Here is a 21,964-nt window from a genome sequence, read left to right on the forward strand (position 1 = left end):
AAAACTGCCGCCTTTCACCGCCCTGCGCAGGGCGGGCGGGCAGGCAACGGGTCCCTCCCAAGCAAGCTCGCTCCCGCCCATTTGTGCTCGTGCTGCTCTGAGTGCCGCCCTCAGCTACTTCTCCCAAGACCGACCCCCAAACAGCCAGTCCTGCCCATCGCACCATCAGCACGCACTTCTTCGCGAGACTAGCGGTAGCAGCACACTCCAGTTCCAGCTTGCGTCTCTTGGTGCGATTTTGATCCGCGGTTTTCCCTTCCTGGCTCCAACGTCGCGCGACCGCTGTCGCGGTCACGGCTGGTCGCTCCCAGCATCCGGCGAAGATCAATTTTGCGCGACCCTCTGCGCTCGACGACAACTACTCCTGGCGCCGCTGGCGAAACCATTGCCGATCCACTTTGGACCTAGTCGCATGGTTCACGATGGCTACAGGTGATACCGCGCCTCTGTTGGCCTCGTCAAGCCCTCCTCCGCCCTTGCTGGACAACAGCCCGAGCAATCTGTCGAGCCCCCTCAGCGAGCCTGAAGACAAGGACATATCTGGCGACGAGGCGGACATGGACTTGCGCGCCCAGAGCGACGATCTCAACACACCAAACCGTCGTGGTTCCCGCGGCGACCCATCGACAGATGCCTCCGAGTCAGACGACGACAGCAAGCTATCCGAGGTCGATGTCAATGACTCCGAAGCCGAGACAGAAAGACTCTACAACACTCCTCCAAAGAATGGCGCGGCACGCGACACCATAGACTCAGCTGGTAGTGCTGGACATCGGCGATTCACTGACCGTCGCGGCCGCATTTTCGAGCGTAGCCCGAGCAAGCTCCACCAGCAGTTGCGAGCCGACGTTGACACTGAGGAGACGAACATCCGTCGTGACTTTGGCTCTGAAGCAGAGGAGGAGAGCGGCGACGTCCCGTCTAGCGAACGTGAGCTTGGCTCAGCCAAGCGGCCGCCACCGACGTCGCCGTCGCTGGCGAAGAAAAGCCAGGTCGTTCCCGCGAATGATACCACCGCTCCCCAGCCGTCAAGGCAGAACTCCGCAGACTCTCGGAAACGGAAGCGTTCACCTGTTGCCGAGCACTCGGAGTCTGATCTGCCGCTGAAGAAGCGAACCGGCTCGATTGGCGCTGCCGATCATCAGTACGCCGATGACATACCCATGGTCGACGATGAGGGAATCTCGACGAACACCCAGAGCGGCAATCATACTGCGGAAGAAGATAATGAGGAGCCTGCGGCCACCGGTGAGCCTATAGATGAGGCTCAAGACCTGGTTGAAGAAGACGTTGCCGCGCCGAGCAGGTCTAGGAAAGGGAAACGGAGCCCGACAAAGAAACGAAAAAGCAAGAGCCCAGAAGAAGTCGGTGCTCAGGAAGAAGCACCAGACGAACCTCCCGAAGATGCCGATATGCACAGTCCCGAGGTGCCGACGCCGCAAGCTGAGGATGATCACGCCGAAGAGGTCGATGAGGAGGCAGAGGCTGCGCATCGCAACGAGGAAGAATGTACGTGACCAGCAATATCTTTTCGAACCATTTCTTCCGAGGCTAATTCGACCACAGTGGAACGTAAAAAGGCGGCTTGGGAAGAACTGGTAGCCATCGAGAAGCAATTCAGCAGCTTTCGGGAGCGGTAAGTGTATTGATTCCGACCATGCGATCCCTTGCAGTCGCTAATTCGTCCACAGTCTTTATCAGGAACGACTGGAGCAGCTCAACCAAGAAGAGGCGTCCCTCATGGGCGACAATCCGACACACCCCGAATACCTTGCAATGCTGCAATGTCTCGAGGAGAGGCGAGCGGAAAAAATACGCCGAAGTGACCTCGAGTTGCAATTCAAGCTGTCTGTGCTCCGGCGCCGGGCAGTGGCAGAACGCGCGCAGATTATGTCGCAGTTCTACCAAGCGGTGCGAGATTCGCGAGAGGAGGTACTCACAGAGCTGGGCCGAGAGTGGAACGAAATTCAGCAGGAGCGTCGGCGGGCGGCCAACACGATACCGGATTATGGACTTCGCTTTCCTGCCACAAGGGCGCAAGCTGTCAGAAACGCCGTGTCATACAACAAAGAAGTCTCGGTCCTCTCCGGATTTGCCAAACACGTCGGCTTTCCAGCTGCCCCCCCACTCAATGGCGCTTCAGAAGAACAGCTGGAAGCCGACCTGGAAGCCATCCAGGTGAGCTTCGCCAAGGCAGCGGTTCAGCAAACGGCACCAAAACTAACCGGATACCCAGAGCGCCCGTGAGCCGATGCCCAGGCGCATACCAAACCAAATGTCAGTCTTGCGCCCGGAGTACGCGACAAGCCTCGGTTTCGGACAGGGCCTTGGTGCGGCCGGAGAGCAGTTCATCGAACAAACCCCGTGGGCCAATCCAAACCACCCGTCTCACCAGATGCAGCGCCAGCACGCGCACCGGGATGCGCACCCTCAGCCCATCTACGCAGGCCCGTCGTCGGCGCCCCGGAGACATTCCCACCAACCTGGCGGTCTCTTCTCTTCGAGCACGTCTACTATTTACAACGGCGACTCTCCAGCCCAGGCTCCAAAGACGCACTCTTCGGCAGTGACTGAGCCTTCTCTCAAGGGATCCAAGATGGGCCCCGAGCCACTGAGGCGGGAGCCCGCGATTCATGCGACTTGATATCTTATCTTTTCTTGTTGTTGAGTTTCGTGTTTTACGCCCTCAAGTCAGGAGGGCCATCGGGTGTCTTGACAGACTCTAAGGAGTTCGTGGGCTGGTCATTTCATGGGGTATTCCAGCAGGCAGGCGACCGGTTATGCTTCCAGCAATGCGGTGCGGGGAAACTTTTCTTCTTGTTCCCGTCTCAGACGCAGATTTGCTACGAGGATAGGTGGGTTTGGGGGGGGGGGGGGGGGGGGGTTCTGGTGGGATTGTCTTTGGATGTGTAGAGGTGGCAGATGGGCCAACGAGGGTTTTTCTCTCTCTGTCAGCGGAGTTCTATGTGCATGATGGGAGGAGGCCTGCTCGGCGGTTTGGGCTTCGGTTGGGCTTGTTTGAATGTGTTGTATAATACCTGGCCGGTACCGGTGCCTTCAGTCTAAGCAGATCCCTGGTCGACGTGTCTCGTGGCATAGCGTTGGCATAGCGTTGCACCATGAATCGAAGTAAGATTCCCTAGAACTCTGCCATGACGTGGACCGTAGAATACATTGGCCGCTCTAGCCACCTGTCCTCCCGTATATGTTGTACATTGAGTTGACACAAAGGGGCAGCACTGGCCCCTCACTTCGGGTACTCTCACCCCATTCAGCCTCGTTCCCCGCCCCTCTACCTCTCGGTGTGAGCACGCTCATCTCCACTCGCCCTCAGAGCTGGGCTTCACTGGCACATCGGGAACCTTGACATCTTCGAACTCGTCTTGGCCAATGGCGCGGAGAGTGTACGCATCTGCAGGGGTCACACGTTGCGTCAGTCATGCCCGGGCTTCAACCGTGTTCTTGAGCGCCTCTCGTGACATACAAACTCCAAGCGCGAAGGCGGATAGCCCAAGCCCGAGAATAGCGTTCTTGCCAAGGTACGGGCGCCGCGCCCGGATGAGGGCGGGGGATTGACGGAACCGGCTGTCGTAATAGGTTGAGGGCTGGTATCTATGACGAGACGCAGTGTTAGTGGGCTACGCGGTAGGTAGGATTGAGGTCGTGCTAGTGCGATCAATGTGCTGGGTTTATACTCACCCGGCCATGACTGATTTTGAGTGGTGAAGAATGGCGCGACTCTCCTTGGATGATTCGTGGTGATCCTTTGATGCGCGGAGGCCGGAAGCTGCCGTGGAAATCGGGTGATAATGCCTTATCGACAGCCAGCCAATAAGGTGGTGAGTGGGCAGCAAGACATGGATGGTCTGTGCGTTCCTTTCACGTCACTGTCTTTCAGTTTGGCTTGGGTTTCCAAAAGAAGCGCGTCTTGCAGTGCTGGAACGAGAGCTTCCTCAAACCAACCATTCCTCCTGGCTATCAACCTCCTGAACTGACGCGACCATACAATTGAATCTGCGCAACCACGAGGAGAAAAGAGAGTTGGCGACGGCTTTGGGCAACATTACGCAGCCATTGTTTTGGCGATGGAATGGATGAGTCGATGCCATCGACCTCTGGCCGCGACCTGAAATTTACGTTCCATCTGCTAGCACCATCGACATTCTCGCCGCGCTGCAGGATGATCGTCCTTGGCTCTGGTATCCGGTAGTCGACATCAGGGGACATTGAGTGTCTGGACTGGCCGATTGCACCGCGGTGGCTTGGGGTTTCTAGGCAGCACATTGACAGCAGCCGATGCTGGGAAGCGCCGCGCGGGTCTCATTGGGATACCTTGACTGCCTTGCTCTGCCCTTTACTTCGCCATCAGGCATCTGGCGCCGACTGTCTGTAGCCTCTTTAGCAGCCTCTTTAGCCGTTGCCCGTCAGTCGCGCCTGTCACCCCTGTCGCCCTCGTTCCATCCGCCACACGTCCCCTTTGCCCGAGGCACGTGAGACCACGATGGCGGCCGACGCGACCGACGCATCGTCCAAGACGCTCTCGGTCGCCGAGCAGCTGGAGCAGCTCAATGCGGCGCGCAAGCTAGTGCTCGATAACATCGCCTACTACGACCGCATCGTTAAGGGCGTGCTGCCCATCATCGGGCCCACGGCGGCGCTCGAGCTGCGGCGATGGGGCGCCGAGTTCCTGGCCGAGTCGTTGGCCACGCCGGTCCTGACCATGCGCGACAAGGAGAACATTACGGTGGCGGTGCTTGACACGCTCAGGAGGCTGATTGAGGGTGCTGGCGAGGATGTCATCGTGTTGAAGGCCTGTGTCGCGGCGGCGGCAAGCGCGTACCCCATCGCTCTGAGATGGATGTAAGTATCGTGTCTTCCTGTACTCCGTAGCGCTCTGGACGTGATACCACTCTGCTGGGATTAGTCGTGGGATTTCAAGATATGCTAACAGATGTTTCCCGTAGAATTCACAACTCCTACCATGCAGAAAGCTGGGAACAAATGTCGGCCACCAAGTCGAGGATATTACATATCTGGGATGGGGCGCCAGCTCCGGTCAAGCTGAGCTGTATCAAATTTGCCCAGCGAGTTGTACTTTGCCAGACCGCATCAAATGGGATGGAGCAAAAGGTTGGTAAAATACCCAGAGGTTCAACGTGTTGGGGGCATGACTGACGTGAGACGCCTCCATTAGTACAACGGACTCGATATCTCCTTGAACATGGTCCCGCCGAACCACCCCTTGTTAGACCCCCGGCAACTCGAAGCAGAGGCAACCGGCCTCCTGGATAGGATGTTAGGGGTATTGCAGGACAACAGCAGGTGGGCTATACTGAGTCACCGTGTTCCTCAGCCCCATGGACTGACCGCTGCCCCAGCGACGCTCTGCTTGTCGATGCCACCCTCAACTGCCTGTCGATCTTGATCCGAACCCGGCCGGCCACATCGAACCGCATCCTCAACGCGGTGCTCAACTTCAACCCTCTGAAGCTGGCTAACTCTCCCATGACGCCGAAAACAAGAGTACTAGTACAGTCTCTGGTGAAGACCACTCGCATATTTCTCACCAATCTGCTTAAACGGTAAGGGACTCTGCTCATTGTTGCGCGCCACGCGCAGTGGGCTCGTCTGCTGACACAGTGCTAGGGACCCGCACAATCCGATGTCGGGACGCATCCAGCAATACCTTGAGCGGCTGATGCGCTCACGAACCGAGATCTTCGACGAGGCAGGCCGCAAGCGGGCTCTTGCTGACCACACTGCGGCTGCTTATGGAGACGCCAAAAGGCAGAAGCTGGAGGGCGGGGTTGCTCAAGTCTCCATCCCGCCGCTGGGGCCAGGGCCGCACACTCTTGCTGCGGTATTCGCCCTGACAAGCAATCTCGGCCTTCAAGGGTTTGATGCCACTCAACTTCCTGCAAATCTCGCCGCCAGGATCAGCGTCAGCGCGTTGGCCACATTAGACGAGCAGGTTCTGAACTTTGCTGTCGCTGTAAGTGGCTGAAATCACAGATATCCACATATAAAGGAGAATGTAAGGACTGACTTAATCCAGGGTGTCCGGGATCGTCTCGCATCTCTTTACGGTGCAGGGCCGGCGGCAGCAGCGGGAGAACCCTCGGTGATCAACGCCGCAACAGCTCCATTGGGCGTTGAAGAGGAGGACGATGACTACGAGCCAGACCTGACTCTGGCAGAAGATACCGAGCAGATCCTTAACAAGCTCGATAACGCGCCTCCGGAAGAGGTGATCGAACCGGCGGCCGACGCTGCTGCAGCGCTGGCTCTCGGCCCCTTCAAGCTTCCGCCTCCTCCTGCACTCGACCCTGATACTGCCGCTAGCCTCAGTCAAGCGGCAGCTTCTCGCGTCTTCGGGCCGGTGTCAGCTCTCAAAGACGGCGGCGCCGTGCGGAAATCGAAGGCTGGCATCAACCGGCTTGCAGCGAGCTCCTACGACCACGAGTCGTGGATGACCCTCATCACGCGCCTCGCCACTCGAAGCACGGCGGGTCTCGACGACGTCAGCAGCAGCATCAAGCAGGAAGACGCAGGTTCGGCGCTCGACCGACCGCGCGTGTCCCTGGGCGACACCATCCGCGAGATGCTCTACACCTACATCCTCGAGGACTGGCGGCGGCGCATAGAGATCGCCGTTGCTTGGCTCTGCGAGGAGTGGTACAACGACCAGCTGACCAAGCGCAGCGGCAGCAACGCGCCCCTGCACTACGAAAAGTGGACGCTGCGGCTGGTTGACGGGTTTCTGAGCTACATCACGACGCAAGACAAGGTGCTGACGAGGTTCCTTGCCGAGATACCCGAATTGAGCAAGGCGCTGCTGGGGAAGCTGAAGGGACTCTGCGCGGACCCGACGACGGTGCAACTTGCACTGACGAGTCTGCTGTATCTGGTCATGATGCGGCCGCCAGTAAGAGAGATCGCGTTAGACACGGTGGCGGATATCTGGTCTGAGTGTGAGTTTCTGTTCCCTGCTTTCCATGGCCTTCTCTTTGACGGCTGACGAGGTGTTGCAGATGAGGATGCTCGCCCCTTGGCGGCCAAGTATCTTGCCAAGTGGCGGCCGGGCTTCATCGAGTCACAGACTCGCGGTGCTCAGGGCGATGCGGCCCCTGCTAACAACGTGGCGATCGCGGCGTGAAGCAACTCGAAATTACGAGAGGGGGCCTGGTTTGGCGGCTGCATCTCGAAGGACTGCACGACTTTGTATGATTATCGCTACACATCATCGTTGACATACCCATTGCATGAAAGGGATTTTCATGGAGAGAGTTACCAAGAAGATTAGCGGCGTTGGGGTTGGGGACAGCCAAAACCACGGGAGGAGGTGGAGTGTGGACTCTCCGCCAACGGGCATCGTTGTATCATGCTTACTGCCCTGCGGAATACATAGACAAGCTTGAGGACAAATAAGTCTGCAACGAAACCCATCTTACGCGTCTGGTCATCGGGACACGCGTCACAGAGACGCGACGTGGAGAAAACGAATCACCAAGAGCATCATCGTCATAACTGAAACGTAATATTACGGGCGCGTCGACCTGAACCAGGTTTACCCATTGCGCGGGATCTGTCTATCACGGATTGACTGGTCGAAGTGAGACCGAAAAGTCCTTCGCTCTTGAATTGCTTGCGTGATATCAAGCCAGAGAATGCATACCTTATTGTTCCACGTCTACGGAATACTTGTATCACCGATCTGTAATCTGTCCGTGTGTCCCAGTACGCTGTACGCAGTGTCATTGACGAGTGCAAGGATTGCCCAGCAACAGCCAGGCACAGCCTTTTCACCCCTGTCTCAGGTTCCTGCGAGGCGGCCCGAGCGCGTGGGCAGTTCGCGTGGGCAGTTCGGCAAGAAGAGGGGGCTGAATCCGGCAATCCACCGAAAGGAAAGGCTCCACTTCTCAAGACGGTTGCTGTGGCAGTGGGATGAGATAGTTACCTAACACGACAGTGATTCTGACGCCACTTTCGCGTTGGGCCTTTAAGACGCGCCAACAAACTGCCTTTGAGCAGCCAACCCGGTGTCCCAAGAGCCGGTGAGTTTTGCTTTTGCCGGGAGGTGCGTCAACATCAACACAGATTTGCAGAATTGAAAGACCACCCAGATTTGCTTGATCCATGCTTGAATTACTTTTCCACGGGAAGTACCACGCTACTGGCCTTGTAATATACAGATTTAACGGTTAAGTTACCAAAGTCTGCAAGCGTATGGAAACCAAAGAAACCAAAACGTCCAACACCACGTCGAGGTCCGACACCGACTCAAGGCGCACACGAACGTTCGAAAAAAAAAAACTGAGACGCTCTCACGAGGTAACCGCGCAATTATACGGTTTGGCAGCGTAAACGGAAAATAGGCGGCCTTACTCGAACACCCAGATCCCGGCCGCAGCATCGGTACCCAACTAGGTTGCTTGGAAGTGGGAACGAACGTCCTGGGAAAACCCGTCTGTCGCTGTCCAGGTTCTCCGTGTCTTGATTTCATCTCCGCCTACGCGAGAAATGCGCAACAAGCTCGTGAAGGCTCGGCCACATTCCGACCAAAAGCCGGCCTTCTCAATCCACCAGGACGACGAACACAGTATGTCTCAAATCCCTTCCCCTCTGTGTCAGTGTTCCGGTTTCTGCTGCAGGTGCCTGGCCTGTGTCCCGGGAAGGTGCAGCTTACTCAGTTGGGCATGTCGGCGTGCTGTGTCTGGATAGCTGCACTGTTTTTCAAGGAGCGGCTTATTGTGTTGGGTCCAGTCCATTTGTCCATTTTGGTCTCTAGACACGGTGAGGGCGCCGGCGCAGATTTGCAACAGAAGCTGACATCAGGGTCAACAAAGATCTCTCGTCAGTCACCGTCGTCCAGGCCGAAACTACACCAGCTACTACACCGAGCAAACCATTACCAAACAAGGCGCCGAAATCTTTGCATGACCACCCCTCGCCCAGGTCGACCCTCACTCCCGCCTCGGAGGGCACGATCAACTCTGCCATGTCACGGACAGCGGTGGCCGGCGGAGTCAATGGCAAAGCGAACCCGCCTGCTTCAAGTCCTCCGTTGTCCCCGCGCATAGTGAACCGCATGAACTCAACCATACGAACGGTACCTAGCTTCGACGACAAGCCAAGGCAACCGGGGGAGGATTCAAGCACCGACGGGACGCCATCGCACTCGACATCGCGGGACTCCGGATTCTCCAGTTCGATCAACAGCACCGCCAGCATGTCGTCAGCGACTTCGCAACAACAACAACAGCAGCAGCAGCAACAACAACAACGGGGGGATGCGAATCCTAATGGAATAAGCAAAATGCCCTCGATCAGCAGACTAAAACCAAGCAGCTCAACAACGACGCCGGATGGCGGAGAAGTCCTTCGCGACACGGCACCGAGGGCACTAAGATCCCGCCCGAGCTTCGCCGATTTCGCCCAACGAGATAGCAGCCTCAGCCCCTCGTCATCATTATTACCGCCCAGCACCAGTGCCGACCCCGGTGGAGGACCCAGCACGACCGATGCCTCCCTCACAGCGACCGAAGCCAGCCTCTCCCACGGCTGGGACAACTCCGTCGGCAAAGCTGGCCTAGGCAAGACCGGCCGCGTGATCAACCGCCTCGTATCCGACAACGAGGCCCTCAAGCGCGACATCCAGATCGAACGTCTCCGCGCCGAAGAATCCCGCCAGACCGCTCGCCTTCTCGAAGACAAGCTCGAGCGTGTCGTCTCCGACTACGAGTCGCGCCTGCTCGAGGCCAACGTCACCAAGGCACTCCTCGCGCGGAAGGAACGTCAGGTCGAGTCGCTGCAAGACGCGGTCGAGCTCGAGCGCCAGCGGGCCGTCAACGCCGCGGAGCGCGAGCGCATCTGGAAGGACGAGATGGAAAAGGCCCGCGCCGAAGCCAAGCGCCAGGTCGAGGAGGCGACCAATTACGCGGCGTTCTGCGAGGGCCGGTACAACGCGATCAGCAGCCATTGGAAGGAGCAGGGGGAAGAGGTGCAGCGGTCCATAACGAGGATGCGGAAGGAGGTGGAGGACCTCGCGGCCGAGAGGAAGAGGGACGACGAGAAGATCGAGACCTTGCGGGAGCTGTGCGACCAGCAGGATGGGAATATACGGGAGCTGAGGCGGCAGAAGGACGAGATTGAGATGCAGTTTCAGAGGTATAAGGCCCAACAGGAGGAGGAGCTCAGAGAGATCAAGCGGTTGGCGGACCAGAGGGAGAAGGAGCAGGAGCGGATGCTGCGCGAGGCGAAAGAGGCGCTGGATAAGTTGCGGTGGGCACTGAATGTGAAGGAGAAGATTCCGTGGGCTCAGTGAGGTGCTCGGTCGGAACCGTCCCGCCTTGGGAGAAGGAGGCCAGACTTGGTCCTATTGCCTCTAGGGATGGCACCTTTAAGACTGCCTCCCTCCTGGTATTGGCTCGCACCGGGGGTTTTCTCTGCCATTTTTCGAGCAGTGGGCAGGGTGGGTTTTGTTTCTTTTCTAACTCATGTCGGCGTCTCCCCGCTCTTAACGGCATTGTAATGATGATACCAGCCAGCTCGACCGGAGTGGGTGGGGCAGGCAAATAGACCAATTATGGTTGCGAGGGAAGCAGCACGGCGAGCGGTCAGGGCAAGCGATCGATCATGCATGGACGGCGACGGCAACACAACTCCTGGTCGTGGTTCGGATACATAGTTTTTTCTTATCTTTCTTTTCGTTCCTATCATGGTCTGGGACTTTAGGGAATAGGATTCAAATAGGTCGCGGTTGGGGGCGTTGCTGAGAGGTTTTGTCAAGGTTCTGGAAATCGAAGAAACGCACACAAGGCTGAATATATGGCGAGCACATGGTCACAGTATCTCTCTACTACTTTCTCCTGTGGCACACAACATCAAATGCATTGCTCCTCAGAATGACTCTAAATTCAGTGGTGCGGTGGTTATCAGGTTGTGCAGCAAATTGTTCCCGAGTCGCTTTGTTTAATGTTTTGCTTGGCAACCGCCCTGTTCAGGGGCTTCCTCGGTTCAGGGGGTAACCGAAGGTGGTTTAAGATGGCCGGTTTGTTTGCAAGGAACACAAGCATCATGGTATTCTAAGAGCTTCGCCTATTCACCCCACCGGGTTCTGATCCTGATTGGCATCCTCAAGCGTGTGGGAGCTGTCTGACTGCAGCGGCGATGGACCACGGTGCCTGGAAGGCGCGGAAGTACCAGGTAGACTCATGGTCGGGTAAGGTACTCATGAGAACACGGAAAGTAACATCATGAATTCTGCAAAGTATCTCATTCCTGTATAACCCGTAGACCTCAGCGAACCTTCATGGCACAGTCGGTGCCGGGCTGGCGCTACGGAATCGACTAGCCCGGCATTGGGCAGGTTCCCAGCCAGGCTCGCACCTTCCTGCGCGGCAAACAGGTCCTGATCCTTGGCTCTGCCGCTCAACCTCCGCACAAAAATCCGAATTCACCTTCTGGATTTTAGCTAAGTGGTTCGTTTTGAGTTCCAACTTTTCCAGCTCTGGTTCCAAGTTCTGCTCTCTCCCCGACCTTGCAACCTTCCAAACCTCCAAACTTCCAAGCCTCCCAGCTTCCCAGCTTCCAATGGGTACCGGCCGCCGCAATTAGGTCCTGGCCAGAATCTGAGCTTCGACTGGGAAACTGTTGGCTTTCGCGGCCCCACCGCACAGTCCCGATCTCTGGTAAGGGGTTCCTTTGCAGAGTGCTCTGCCGCGAGCGTCGATCGGCGCTCATAAAGAAGTTAAGCTGAACGTTTGGATCCTATTTAGTTGGTACTTTTGCCCTGTTGTTGACGACTACCCACCCGCTGTCGACGACCCGGCCATCGTCACGATGGAGGGCCTGACCGAGTTTTACCTGACGACATTCTGGGCGTACAAGCCCAAGGCTGTGAGACAAGTACTCGACGACCTGATGAACCTGGGATATGTAGGTCTTCCCATTTTTTAAAAAAAATTTCCATCTATATACTAACCACGGCCGTAGGACGAAGCCGATTTCAGCTACGACGGCGAGTACCAGTGGTTTAAGATCAGGTGCTGCGAAAGCGATGCCAGCGGGATTCGCAGGGCCTTTGCCCTCACGACTCGCAACATTGAAGAGGAGGCGTTTGGGACCCACGAGGACAGCATTCTGTGCGACGATGATACCCTCAAGGTAGCCTTTGCGTTCTTCCTAGAGGGCTTAATCCAACACGCTGACACTGAGTAGTCGTCCTTCGACAATGAATGGTTTAGCCAGGGACTTGAGGGACACTCTGGTCTCAAGGATGATGATGTCGAGGAGTCTCACCATCACGGAACCATCGCGCAGTATCCCTACAACTCCATATGGGACGATCTCGACAAGCACAATGAACCATACTCAGTGCACGATATCTTGACCGACCAGCAGCTCGAGAACCTAAAAGCGGAGGCGGAAGTTGAGTTATCTTTTCACCTCGCCGGGAAATTGGTTTGCATCAGTGGCGGCAGCGAGCAGATGGTGCGCAAGACGCGCGAAAAGCTCAAGGTCATGCTCGCCATCAAGGTAAGCAGCCCTCGCCCAAAAATTCCCCGTAACAGTACTGATCAAGGTTGTAGAAATTGTCAGAGATACCGCCCATGGCTGAGCACTTGGCGTATGCCGAAGATTACGTTGAGCCGGGCCCCGACGAATTCACCGCCGACATCCGTTACCTGGCCAACATCGACCCCGTGCTGGTTTCTTCAACGCTCCTTGATCGAGTCACTGTAGAGAGTCTGGCGGCTTCTTACCAGATGATCTACCGAGAAGGGGCCTCACTTCGCCTGTGTTTCTGGGTACCGGAGAAGTCCTGTCGGGTTTCCCTCCTTGGCCCTAAAGTCCCTTTTCGGCACAAGGACAAGTCGACCTTGGGAAACCGACCTACGATCATCCAGATAGACCGTGGCAAGGTCACATTCATTGCTGGAGAAGCCAATGATTCTGTGGAGAACCCGAGTCCCGAGACCGAAAACCTGGATGAGACTTGGACCGAGCCCGAACCGCTTGGATCAGCAACAGACGCTGCATACACTATTCCTGATGGTGACAATACCGAGACAAACTTTGATGAGTTTACGGACGAGGAAGTCGTTGACAGCGACGACGAGCCGTCGGCGTCGAATCATAGAACGCCTAGTGCAACTGCTTCTGGGCCGATTGTCAAGCAGGCGGACTCAATTTCTGGTGTTGACGAGATCTCCAATCTCGATCTGAGTTCCTCAGCTACACACCTAACAGATGTGAAAGCCTCAGGAGACGGAGCGGGGTTAGGTGAGAAGGAACAGGATGAGCTCGCATTTACCGGCACCAACTGTCTGGTTGACATGCTGGCAGCCGTCCAGACCGTCACCCCGAGCAGTGATCTGAGTTCTTGTCTCAAGTGGACAATGGCTCCACTGATTCCCTGGCCTTCGGAGAACAACGGAAAGGAAGGAAGCGAAAGCGATCCCAAAACATTTCATTCAGACAAAGTCAGTGGCGCAGGGGGGAACGAGAATGGCACCCAAACTTCGGGTGCAAGCTATATGAGCCCGCATGCCCAACGCTTCATGGAGTATCTCAAGTCGGGCGCCGAGGACTTCAAGAGCATGAAGAGCCACGACGCCGCGCAGCAGCCGGAAGATCCGACAATCGTGGGTCCTTCGGCGCTCTCAAGGCCGGGTGTGCATCCTTGCCCGCCTTCGGACCTTCGTTCGGGAGGCGGCCTGCTTGCCACAGACAGTTTCATCAAGGAGACCGAAGCAGCGATTGCAAGGCTGTTGTCTCTGGGCCCTTACAGGCGCGGCAAAGTCGCCGTGAGGGCTGAGTTTGGTCGTGCAATTCTTGAAGTCACGGATCCATCCGGCGTGGCATTCAACGACGAGACGACACCCAGCAACGGATGGAGAAAAAGCGACTTGCTGACCAATATGAGGATGGGTTTTGGCGGAAATCGAAACATCCACTTCACCAAAATTCTGTCAACCTATGCCTCCGACATCGTGGACATGATCAACACGAAGCTCGACGGGGCTCAACTCTGGAGTCGGGAGCCAAGTCGGGCCTGGACGACTTACTCGTTCTACTGTATTCCACGTTCAAGGGAGAACAGTCGTCGGTTTATCATTGATGTCGAAGATGATGGTTCCTCCGGCAACGTCTTACGATACTCCATTCGTGGAGATGGCGACGATCCCCTCAGCACCGAACAGCCATCGTTGCCAGTTTACATTCACGCGATCCGCCGTCACTGGGATCTGAGCATTGTGGTGTCCCACGTCAATACGGAGGAGCTACACGAGGCATACGGCATCTTTGCCAATTATCTGCTGCAGACGCTCGATACTTCGTAAGTGCTGCATATGGACCCCCCAACACTTTCCGTGGGCCCTAGGCTTACAAGCCCTGCAGACTGAGGAGCAAAGGCGCCCCAAGTGTTTACTATGCAAGTCACGAAAGCTTCACCGCGGAAGTGGAAGAAGTCCGCGTTTTGACCAAGTGGCGATACCCTAGTCTGGACAGAAGGAGTGCACTCGAGATCACCGAGGTTGAGCAGATGGAGATCGAGCTGCCTGATTATCTCGAAAATGGATGGAGGGCATTTCTCGCTCGCCCTTGGAACCGCCGAGAGGCAAAGGAGATGCGATGCCGGGGCGAGTTTCCGCGCTGGTACGAGGCAGCCGTGGTATCCTCTGAGATTGAGGAACTTTGCAGGCTGAACATGGAGCTCGGTCTTGGAGAGAAGGCAGACTGGGACCCTGAAGACCTCAGGACGCGCGGAGTCTTCTCTACCCTCTATGGTCCGGCGTTGCAGATGGTGAGGGAGATGGACCATGTCGGCCGAAACGACGACAACTGCCAGTCGCAGCGTTACGCCCATTTGCTGCTTCGCCCAAACAACCCCCCTTGTCACGTTCCCGGATCCCTGACATCAGAGAAACAGCGCCAACATCGGGGAATGGGCTTAGACGGGGCACAATCTGAGACCTCGTCCAGTGCGTTTGAAAGTACGCACCGAAGATTGTCGAACCTGATGTTGGCCCCCGGAGGATTTGATGATGACCCCACGAAGAAGTACTGGTAGGAGTACTCCTTTTCAAGTCGGTTGACGATTCAGGGCCGGATGAGTTGCGCGTTTTGTTTTGTCTCCTCGAGATCACGCGACTGCCGCGCAGTTTTCCTGGACTTTGTTGTTTGTGGATCTGGGTCGCGTATTCCGTACGTGGATCATAGATGTTGCACGTACCGCACCAAGATGGCGGCCCGATGTTTCACATTACCGATGAGATTAACTAGCACTTACTCGTAGCAAGTCCCCGAGAATGGCGATGGATTCGTTTAGAAGTTGGGGAAGTTGTGGTGCTGACTTGGGATTTCTCATGGAATCAAAATCGATAAACAACTGCGCTTGGGGTCGTTAAGGGGGAGTCCCTTGAACTTCGAAACCTAAATTCCAGGGTAGTTGAACAAATATGAAGGGGAGCCAGGGATACTGTAGTGTAGAGCGTGGTCCAAGTTGTCCCGCTCGACCCCCCTTGTTTCTCCAGCTCAGGGGTTGGGGTGCCAAGACCGGGTGTAAACAGGGCGGCCACAGCAACGCCGGCCAAGATTGTCGTTCGGGTCTCGAGGAAACAGGCAAACAACCTGGCTAGGCTTTTCTTATTCTTCTTCTTCTTCTTTCTCTTTTCGGGCCGTCATCTTCAGATCAACGGCGTATAGAGCACAGTGCACTACCCCATAAATGTAACGCGTACCTGCTACTGGCTGCACTCTGCCAGATGCGGGCGGAACGTGTGGGGAACAGCAATGGCGTCATCGTACTTCGGTCCAGCATTCTCACTGCAGCAAGTAAGGTGAAGACGGCGCGGATGGCGCCATCGGAGTGCATTTCTGCGTCTTGGAACCTTCTCCAATTAGGCCCGACTCGACGTCCCCTGCGCAATGCCGCCTTGCACTGGAGGCGTCTTCGCAAGGGTACCTACTACACTCAGTAGGGAAGGTGCAGGGATACAGGAAGGTGACCATTGATGCTGGTAGCTCACGACGCACGCTGCGTTTTCGCCTCACATACTACCTGTGTACCTCTATAAGACTTGGGAGTCCATCCGGAGTGCGTCGCGGCCTACGTTCCTGCACTTACTCCCACGAAACGAATCACAGCAACGAACTCGGAGTTTGGACATTGAATAGTGCCTAGGTACACATGGATGACTTCGAAAAGGGCAACCACCCCTCCTCGACCGGTGAGGCTTCCAAGCCGCCGCGTCCAGGAGATGCAGTCTCCCTCTCAGCAGGCGACAACGCGATCCTGCCAGAAGGCCAGATCGACCCGGTTTACGAGAAGAAAGCACGGGTCCTGAACCGCGCTGTAAGAAGCCAAAATCCCCCCCCTGTCCGGACAATCCCCAATCACAGACCAATTCCTGACAACACGGCCAGATCCAAGAAATCGGCATGGGCTGGTACCAATGGCAGCTCACAGCCGTCATCAGCTTCGGCTGGGCGTCCGACAACCTCTGGCCCATCGTCACCTCTCTGATCTTCACGCCGGTCACCAACGAATTCCTCCCCGGGCGGCCTCCCTTGCTCACGCTCAGCCAGAACATCGGCCTGCTCGCCGGCGCGCTGTTCTGGGGCTTCGGCTGCGACGTGTTCGGCCGCCGGTGGGCCTTCAACCTGACGCTGGGCATCACGGCCGTGTTCGGCATGGCGGCGGCCGGGTCGCCGACCTTCGCCGCCGCCGGCGTGTTCGCCGCGCTCTGGTCGTTCGGCGTCGGCGGCAACCTGCCCGTCGACTCGGCCATCTACCTCGAGTTCCTGCCGGCGTCGCACCAGTTCCTGCTCACCGTCCTGTCCGTCGCCTGGGCCGTCGCCCAGGTGGTCGCCACCCTCGTGGCCTGGCCGCTGCTGGGGAACCTGACGTGCCAGGAAAAGGCCGTGTGCACGCGCGAGCAGAACATGGGGTGGCGCTGGTTCATGATCGTCATGGGCGGCATCACGGTGCTCATGTTTTTGGTCCGGTTCGGGCTGTTTACGATCTACGAGTCGCCTAAGTATCTGATGGGGAAGGGCAGGGACGAGGACGCGGTCCGGATCGTGCACGAGGTGGCGAAGCGGAACGGGAAGACGACCACGCTGACGGTGGCCGACCTCAAGGCCTGCGAGCCCGAGGGTTACGTTCACGAGTCGAACGTTGCGGACGCGGTCAAGCGGAAGCTCCAGGACGTCAGGCTCGACAGGGTACGGGCCTTATTCGCGACCAGAAAGCTGGCCTTGTCGACCAGCTTGATCATGGTGGTTTGGGCATTCATCGGGTTGGGGTAAGTTGGGCAGCGTTTTCCTCTCCTCTCGCGTGGTAGTGTGATGGGAAGCTGACGACGCCGGATCAGCTACCCCCTCTATAACGCTTTCCTGCCCTACATCCAGGCGACACGTGGCGCCGGCTTTGGGGACGGATCGACATACCTCACGTATCGGAACTCGCTCATCATCGCCGTGCTCGGCGTCCCCGGCGCCCTGCTCGGTGGACTCCTGGTCGAGCTCCCGCGTTTCGGGCGGAAGGGGACATTGGCGCTGTCGACCATCCTGACCGGCGTGTTCCTGTACGCCTCGACCACCGCGCTCAACTCGCAGTCGCTGCTGGGCTGGAACTGCGCCTTCAGCTTCACCAGCAACGTCATGTACGCCGTGCTCTACGGCTACACGCCCGAGCTGTTCCCGACTCCCCAGCGCGGCACGGGGAATGCCCTCACTGCCACCTGCAACCGCATCTTCGGTATCATGGCGGTAAGCGATCGCCTGTCCTGCCTGCCGACGGCCGGCGCGTCTCCGAGATGAAGCTGACAATATGCCGTACATACAGCCCATTGTCGCCATGTTCGCCAACCTCCAAACGGCCGTGCCCGTCTACATCAGCGGTGCCCTGTTCATAGCCGCTGGCCTTTTGGTTCTTGTGCTGCCGTTCGAATCCAGGGGTAAGGCCGCTTTATGACGGCAATCTTCAGAATAGCTGCGCGCCTTTTTGTTTAACTACCCGATTTCTTTATTTCTATAAGCATCGCACAGCGGTAACGTTACCTTATGCATTTTCCGCAAGCATTCCGTGGGCTGGGACAGTTGCCCCTGGAGTCCATCGTTCCGGGACGGTCCTGTGGTGCGCAAACTTACCTTACACTGCTGTGCTATAATAGTTAAGTGCCTGCCGCTGGGCTGTTGAAAGAGAGGGGTGGGATTCTAACTGATCGCAGTTCCCCACAATTGGGGCGCCCACTGCTCTTGGCGCAGTGGCACGACGTTTCAACAGCCGCTGCGCGAACGGAGAACAGCACGAATGGAGAAAAGCACGGAAGACAAAATAAACAAGGTGGAGTCTCCGATGCTGTGCCGTTCACCTACCTATACTACTGTGGTAACTACTTCCCTAACCACATATGGGAGTAATCAACACCACCAATAACCCTCCGTCTCACTCATGTGCCAGGGGTCCGCTGCGCCATTCGTATCCAAGCCATGTGTTACTTTGTAGTATGTGTAGCGGGGCAGGACGCAGCCCTCCATCCTCGGAACCGCGCCACTGCGGATGACTGAAGTGATGGTTGGCAAGAATTAACTTGTTGAACACTCACCTACGGGACCGTGCCAGAGCCCTCTTCCTCGCCCGCTCTTGCTTGACACACACCTCTCCTCGCCCTGGCGAGCCAGACAACAAACGAGACCTTCCAGCATGAGCGACGAGCGATCGGCACCCAAGTACCCCGTATCAACAGACGACCACTCGGGTCTGCAGCCCGTCCCGGTTCCGGGCCTCGAGAGGGTTCCGTCGGGGTGGGCACGGCAAAACGCCTGGCGGGAGCAACAGCAGAAAGAGCACTACAGCCCAGACGTCGCGCCGACATGGAGTGCAGCAGCGCCGGGAAAGGCCGCCCCGCCAAATGAGCCAAATGAGCCAAAACCGAGGATATTGGGGCTGTCAGCGAGGGTGTTTTGGATCGTCATCATCGGTCTGGTCCTGGTGGTCGCGGGAGCGATTGCGGGTGGTGTCGGCGGCGGCCTGGCCGCGCAGAGACGCGCGGACTCGCTCAGGTGAGCGCAGAACGGGAGTTTCCCACGGGATGGTTACCGCTGGGGTTGAGTCTGACGTGAATCCCCCCCGCAGCTCTCCGGCATCGTCCGACACCGTGTCCTCGACGGATCCCGGGCCCTCGACAGATCCCGTGTCCTCGACGGATACAGCAGCAACCAAGACATCGAGGCCGGGAACGGCGACGCCGACGACAAGCCGGTCTGGCGTCGTGTCGCCTGCGCCGACGGACGGCGGCTGCCCCAACATCAACGGCTCGATCTACACGCCGCTCGACGGACAGGGAAAGGATATCCCGTTGCGCGCGGGCGGCGCGGCGCAGGTGTTCACGGTGCTCTGCCACACCAACTACCCGGCCGGAAAGACGTACGGAAACCCCCATCTGTACGACATCATGAGGCTGTACCTGCCTAGCCTGGAAGACTGCATTGCGGCGTGCGCAATGTACAATGCCAAGTACGAGACCAACCTGGACAGCCACGTATTTCCCGACGACACCGGCCTGTGCCGGTCCGTGGCCATCGTCAAGGCCCGTAAGTCCCGGCTCCCCGCAAAGCAGTTCCGGAGGAGAGGATCTAGGCGCTGCCGCGGTCGACGGCGAAGATTGGAACTGACGCTCGGGGTTTGTCGCAGCTGGCGAGTACTGCTATTTGAAGAACGGCACCGGGACCAACGACACGTTTGGCTACCCGGCGACCTTTACGAGCGCGGTGATGCTTCTGGCCAACACCTAGTACAACCGGCAGTGTGGTACATACAGCCCGTCCAGCAGCGGAGTATTCCACTGCGGAAGTGATTGGGGGCGGATGCCGGGGCTTGTTCGCATCCCGAATTGCACCGCATCCGGGCGGGCCGGGGAGTTCGCCACAGCAAGCGTTGCTGCGATGGAATGCAGTTAGGTAACGACACATTCAGTACCTAGTTCGTTACTGTGGGAGAGCCCCCTAAAATGGCCCCCGATCCTCAGCGCGCCCGCACAACCTATTGTGTCTTAGGTTTACCTTATAGGGGGCACACCGTGCGCGCTGCTCTCAATGACAGAGCTAGCTTCACAGTACACTACCTTAACTAGCCTTAATCCACCCGAGCTTATCATTATCGAATGAAGCTTCGGAATTTCTCGATCACCCACTTCATGACTCCAACAAGTTTCTTCTTGAACCACTTGGCAGACCTTCAAACGGGTATCCCTCAATTAGACCATCCGCTTCGCACCCTCATTTGAGCACATACCGAAACAAAACAAGAAGAAGAAGAAAACATAAACCGGGGAAAAAAAATGACGACGCTGACCCCAGCCCCAACCACCGCCGTCCGCCTGACCCAGGGCGCCGCGCTCTTCCTCTCGTCCTTCACCACGGGCATCTCCCTGAGCCTCTCGGCCGTCGTGGTCCCCTGCCTGCTCGACGACGCGCCCAGGGACGTGATGCTCGCGCAGTGGGCGCGCGTCTACGCGCTCGGCGCCCGCACCATGCCCTTCGCCGCCGCCGCCACCGCCGCCGCCTATCTCTGGCTCGGCCTCCGCGGCGTTGCCGGTTCGCCGCTGGGCTTCCGCTCGCGCTGCTACCTCGCCGCCGGCGCGCTGACGCTGAGCATCGTGCCGTACACGTTTGCCGCCATGCGCGGGCTGAACGCGCGGTTGCTGGAGATGCGGCGGCGGGCGACGGTGACTGCGGGGACGCCGGCGGAGGTCAGTGCGGAGGAGCAGGTGAAGGAGGAGGAGGAGATGAGCGCGAAGGCGGCGGTGGATTGGTGGGGGGTGCTGAATCTGGGGAGGACGGCGCTGTTGGCCGGCGGCGCCATCTGCGGGTTGGTGGCCGTGCTTTGAGACTCCATCCAGGATGCTGTTGGAGGGTTGCGGGGGAGGGTTGGATCTTGAACTGGTTCTCTGGTGGTAATATGGTCGCTAAGGCGTGCTTGGGATATGAACGGGTGGGGTGTGGCGTGATGGATACCCTCAACACCAAGGCATACGGCAACACATGGCTCTCTCTCTCACTCATACGGCGAGGATACGATGATGCAGTCAGCGTGTACGATTTAGTTTGTCACTTTGCGCTCGGCAGGCAACGATTCTGCTGGAAATGACTCCGCTCAAATTCGGCTACCCTTCCGATCCCACCGGCCTAGTCCGGACGCTTAGATCCAGGTACCCCCCATGCCTGTCACTCTGTAACATGCACGTGAAGACGGCCTAGAACATCCCATGCGCTCCGACGCCTCCCAGACAGATTTACTTGCTCGAGCCGCGCGAGCCCCCGGACGACGAGCCATAGCCGGACGAGTACTTGGCGCCGCTGGGCGACGTGTACGTCGAGCCGCCCTGGCCGTTGTTGTAGTAGGTGCTGCCGTTAGGGTTGGAGTAGTAGTAGGAACCGTCGCTGGATTGTCCGTCAGCCTCTCGCTCGAAACTGCATTCTGCCTCTAAGAGCGAGAAACGCACCGGTTGGAGTAGTGGTACGAGTTGGAGTTGTTGCCGTAGTCGCGGGCACAGTAGTGATTGCCCTGCAAGCTCAAGCGGTTAGCTGCCTGGTAGGAACTCGGTCGGGAAGCGACGTCGAGGACAAGCGAGCGACTTACGTGGGTGTTGATGCCCGAGCTCTTGTAGGTGTATCCGCGGTCAGACATCTTGATTGCTTGCTTTCAACGTTGCAAGGGTGGCAAGTCAGGTAACTGTGATTGCGCTGGGATTGGGGATTGTGAGAGAGATTGCTGGTTGAGGAGAGAAAGAGAGGAGGAGAGGAGAAAGAACACTCGGTTCTGAAGTGGAAGGGCTGGAGTGGGAAATTAAGCAAAACACCTGAGCTACACTAGTTAGTGTATCCACGGGCGCGCTATCTGTGCTGATCTGATTTCGGATGACTTCCGCGGATGGGAGCTATTCCGTAAGTG

General features: G+C 57.5%; 9 protein-coding genes across 9 annotated transcripts; 7 read left to right on the top strand and 2 right to left on the bottom strand.

Moving 5' to 3' along the window:
- The first annotated feature begins 96 nt into the window (after nt 1-96).
- THITE_2121114 (uncharacterized protein) lies at nt 97-2,867 on the top strand. The gene is made up of 4 exons (XM_003656416.1): nt 97-1,509; nt 1,567-1,636; nt 1,692-2,178; nt 2,237-2,867. Exons 1-4 carry the CDS (start codon nt 423-425, stop codon nt 2,642-2,644), a joined length of 2,052 nt encoding a protein of 683 aa, XP_003656464.1. The 5' UTR covers nt 97-422; the 3' UTR covers nt 2,645-2,867.
- A 247-nt stretch (nt 2,868-3,114) lies between these two features.
- Nucleotides 3,115-3,759, bottom strand: THITE_108954 (uncharacterized protein). The gene is made up of 3 exons (XM_003656417.1): nt 3,700-3,759; nt 3,485-3,612; nt 3,115-3,412 (listed from the first exon to the last, which is right to left on the bottom strand). Exons 1-3 carry the CDS (start codon nt 3,705-3,707, stop codon nt 3,315-3,317), a joined length of 234 nt encoding a protein of 77 aa, XP_003656465.1. The 5' UTR covers nt 3,708-3,759; the 3' UTR covers nt 3,115-3,314.
- Nucleotides 3,760-4,393: 634 nt separating this feature from the next.
- THITE_2121120 (uncharacterized protein) lies at nt 4,394-7,362 on the top strand. The gene is made up of 7 exons (XM_003656418.1): nt 4,394-4,860; nt 4,965-5,130; nt 5,195-5,322; nt 5,379-5,582; nt 5,647-5,992; nt 6,056-6,971; nt 7,032-7,362. Exons 1-7 carry the CDS (start codon nt 4,502-4,504, stop codon nt 7,154-7,156), a joined length of 2,244 nt encoding a protein of 747 aa, XP_003656466.1. The 5' UTR covers nt 4,394-4,501; the 3' UTR covers nt 7,157-7,362.
- Nucleotides 7,363-8,329: 967 nt separating this feature from the next.
- Nucleotides 8,330-10,409, top strand: THITE_2121122 (uncharacterized protein). The gene is made up of 2 exons (XM_003656419.1): nt 8,330-8,599; nt 8,847-10,409. The coding sequence occupies exons 1-2, from the start codon at nt 8,521-8,523 to the stop codon at nt 10,322-10,324; spliced, it is 1,557 nt and encodes a 518-aa protein (XP_003656467.1). The 5' UTR covers nt 8,330-8,520; the 3' UTR covers nt 10,325-10,409.
- Nucleotides 10,410-11,841: 1,432 nt separating this feature from the next.
- THITE_2036687 (uncharacterized protein) lies at nt 11,842-14,890 on the top strand (the record flags this gene model as incomplete). The annotated part of the gene is made up of 5 exons (XM_003656420.1): nt 11,842-11,937; nt 11,995-12,165; nt 12,220-12,537; nt 12,591-14,341; nt 14,404-14,890. Coding segments are annotated over 5 exons (2,823 nt in total), but the record flags the coding sequence as incomplete, so codon positions are not given.
- Nucleotides 14,891-16,091: 1,201 nt separating this feature from the next.
- THITE_2121126 (uncharacterized protein) lies at nt 16,092-18,342 on the top strand. Its single transcript, XM_003656421.1, has 5 exons — nt 16,092-16,360; nt 16,432-17,312; nt 17,382-17,778; nt 17,855-18,181; nt 18,240-18,342. The coding sequence occupies exons 1-4, from the start codon at nt 16,196-16,198 to the stop codon at nt 17,981-17,983; spliced, it is 1,572 nt and encodes a 523-aa protein (XP_003656469.1). The 5' UTR covers nt 16,092-16,195; the 3' UTR covers nt 17,984-18,181; nt 18,240-18,342.
- THITE_2121132 (uncharacterized protein) lies at nt 18,314-20,079 on the top strand. Its single transcript, XM_003656422.1, has 4 exons — nt 18,314-18,400; nt 18,473-19,074; nt 19,148-19,605; nt 19,706-20,079. Exons 2-4 carry the CDS (start codon nt 18,716-18,718, stop codon nt 19,804-19,806), a joined length of 918 nt encoding a protein of 305 aa, XP_003656470.1. The 5' UTR covers nt 18,314-18,400; nt 18,473-18,715; the 3' UTR covers nt 19,807-20,079.
- Nucleotides 20,080-21,103, top strand: THITE_2121135 (uncharacterized protein). Its single transcript, XM_003656423.1, has one exon. It carries the CDS (start codon nt 20,352-20,354, stop codon nt 20,898-20,900), a length of 549 nt encoding a protein of 182 aa, XP_003656471.1. The 5' UTR covers nt 20,080-20,351; the 3' UTR covers nt 20,901-21,103.
- Nucleotides 21,090-21,961, bottom strand: THITE_2121136 (uncharacterized protein). The gene is made up of 3 exons (XM_003656424.1): nt 21,653-21,961; nt 21,516-21,577; nt 21,090-21,453 (listed from the first exon to the last, which is right to left on the bottom strand). The coding sequence occupies exons 1-3, from the start codon at nt 21,698-21,700 to the stop codon at nt 21,306-21,308; spliced, it is 258 nt and encodes an 85-aa protein (XP_003656472.1). The 5' UTR covers nt 21,701-21,961; the 3' UTR covers nt 21,090-21,305.
- Between the last annotated feature and the right edge of the window lie 3 nt (nt 21,962-21,964).

Source organism: Thermothielavioides terrestris, chromosome 5, assembly GCF_000226115.1.
Source record: "Thermothielavioides terrestris NRRL 8126 chromosome 5, complete sequence".
Taxonomy (NCBI): Eukaryota; Fungi; Ascomycota; class Sordariomycetes; order Sordariales; family Chaetomiaceae; genus Thermothielavioides; species Thermothielavioides terrestris.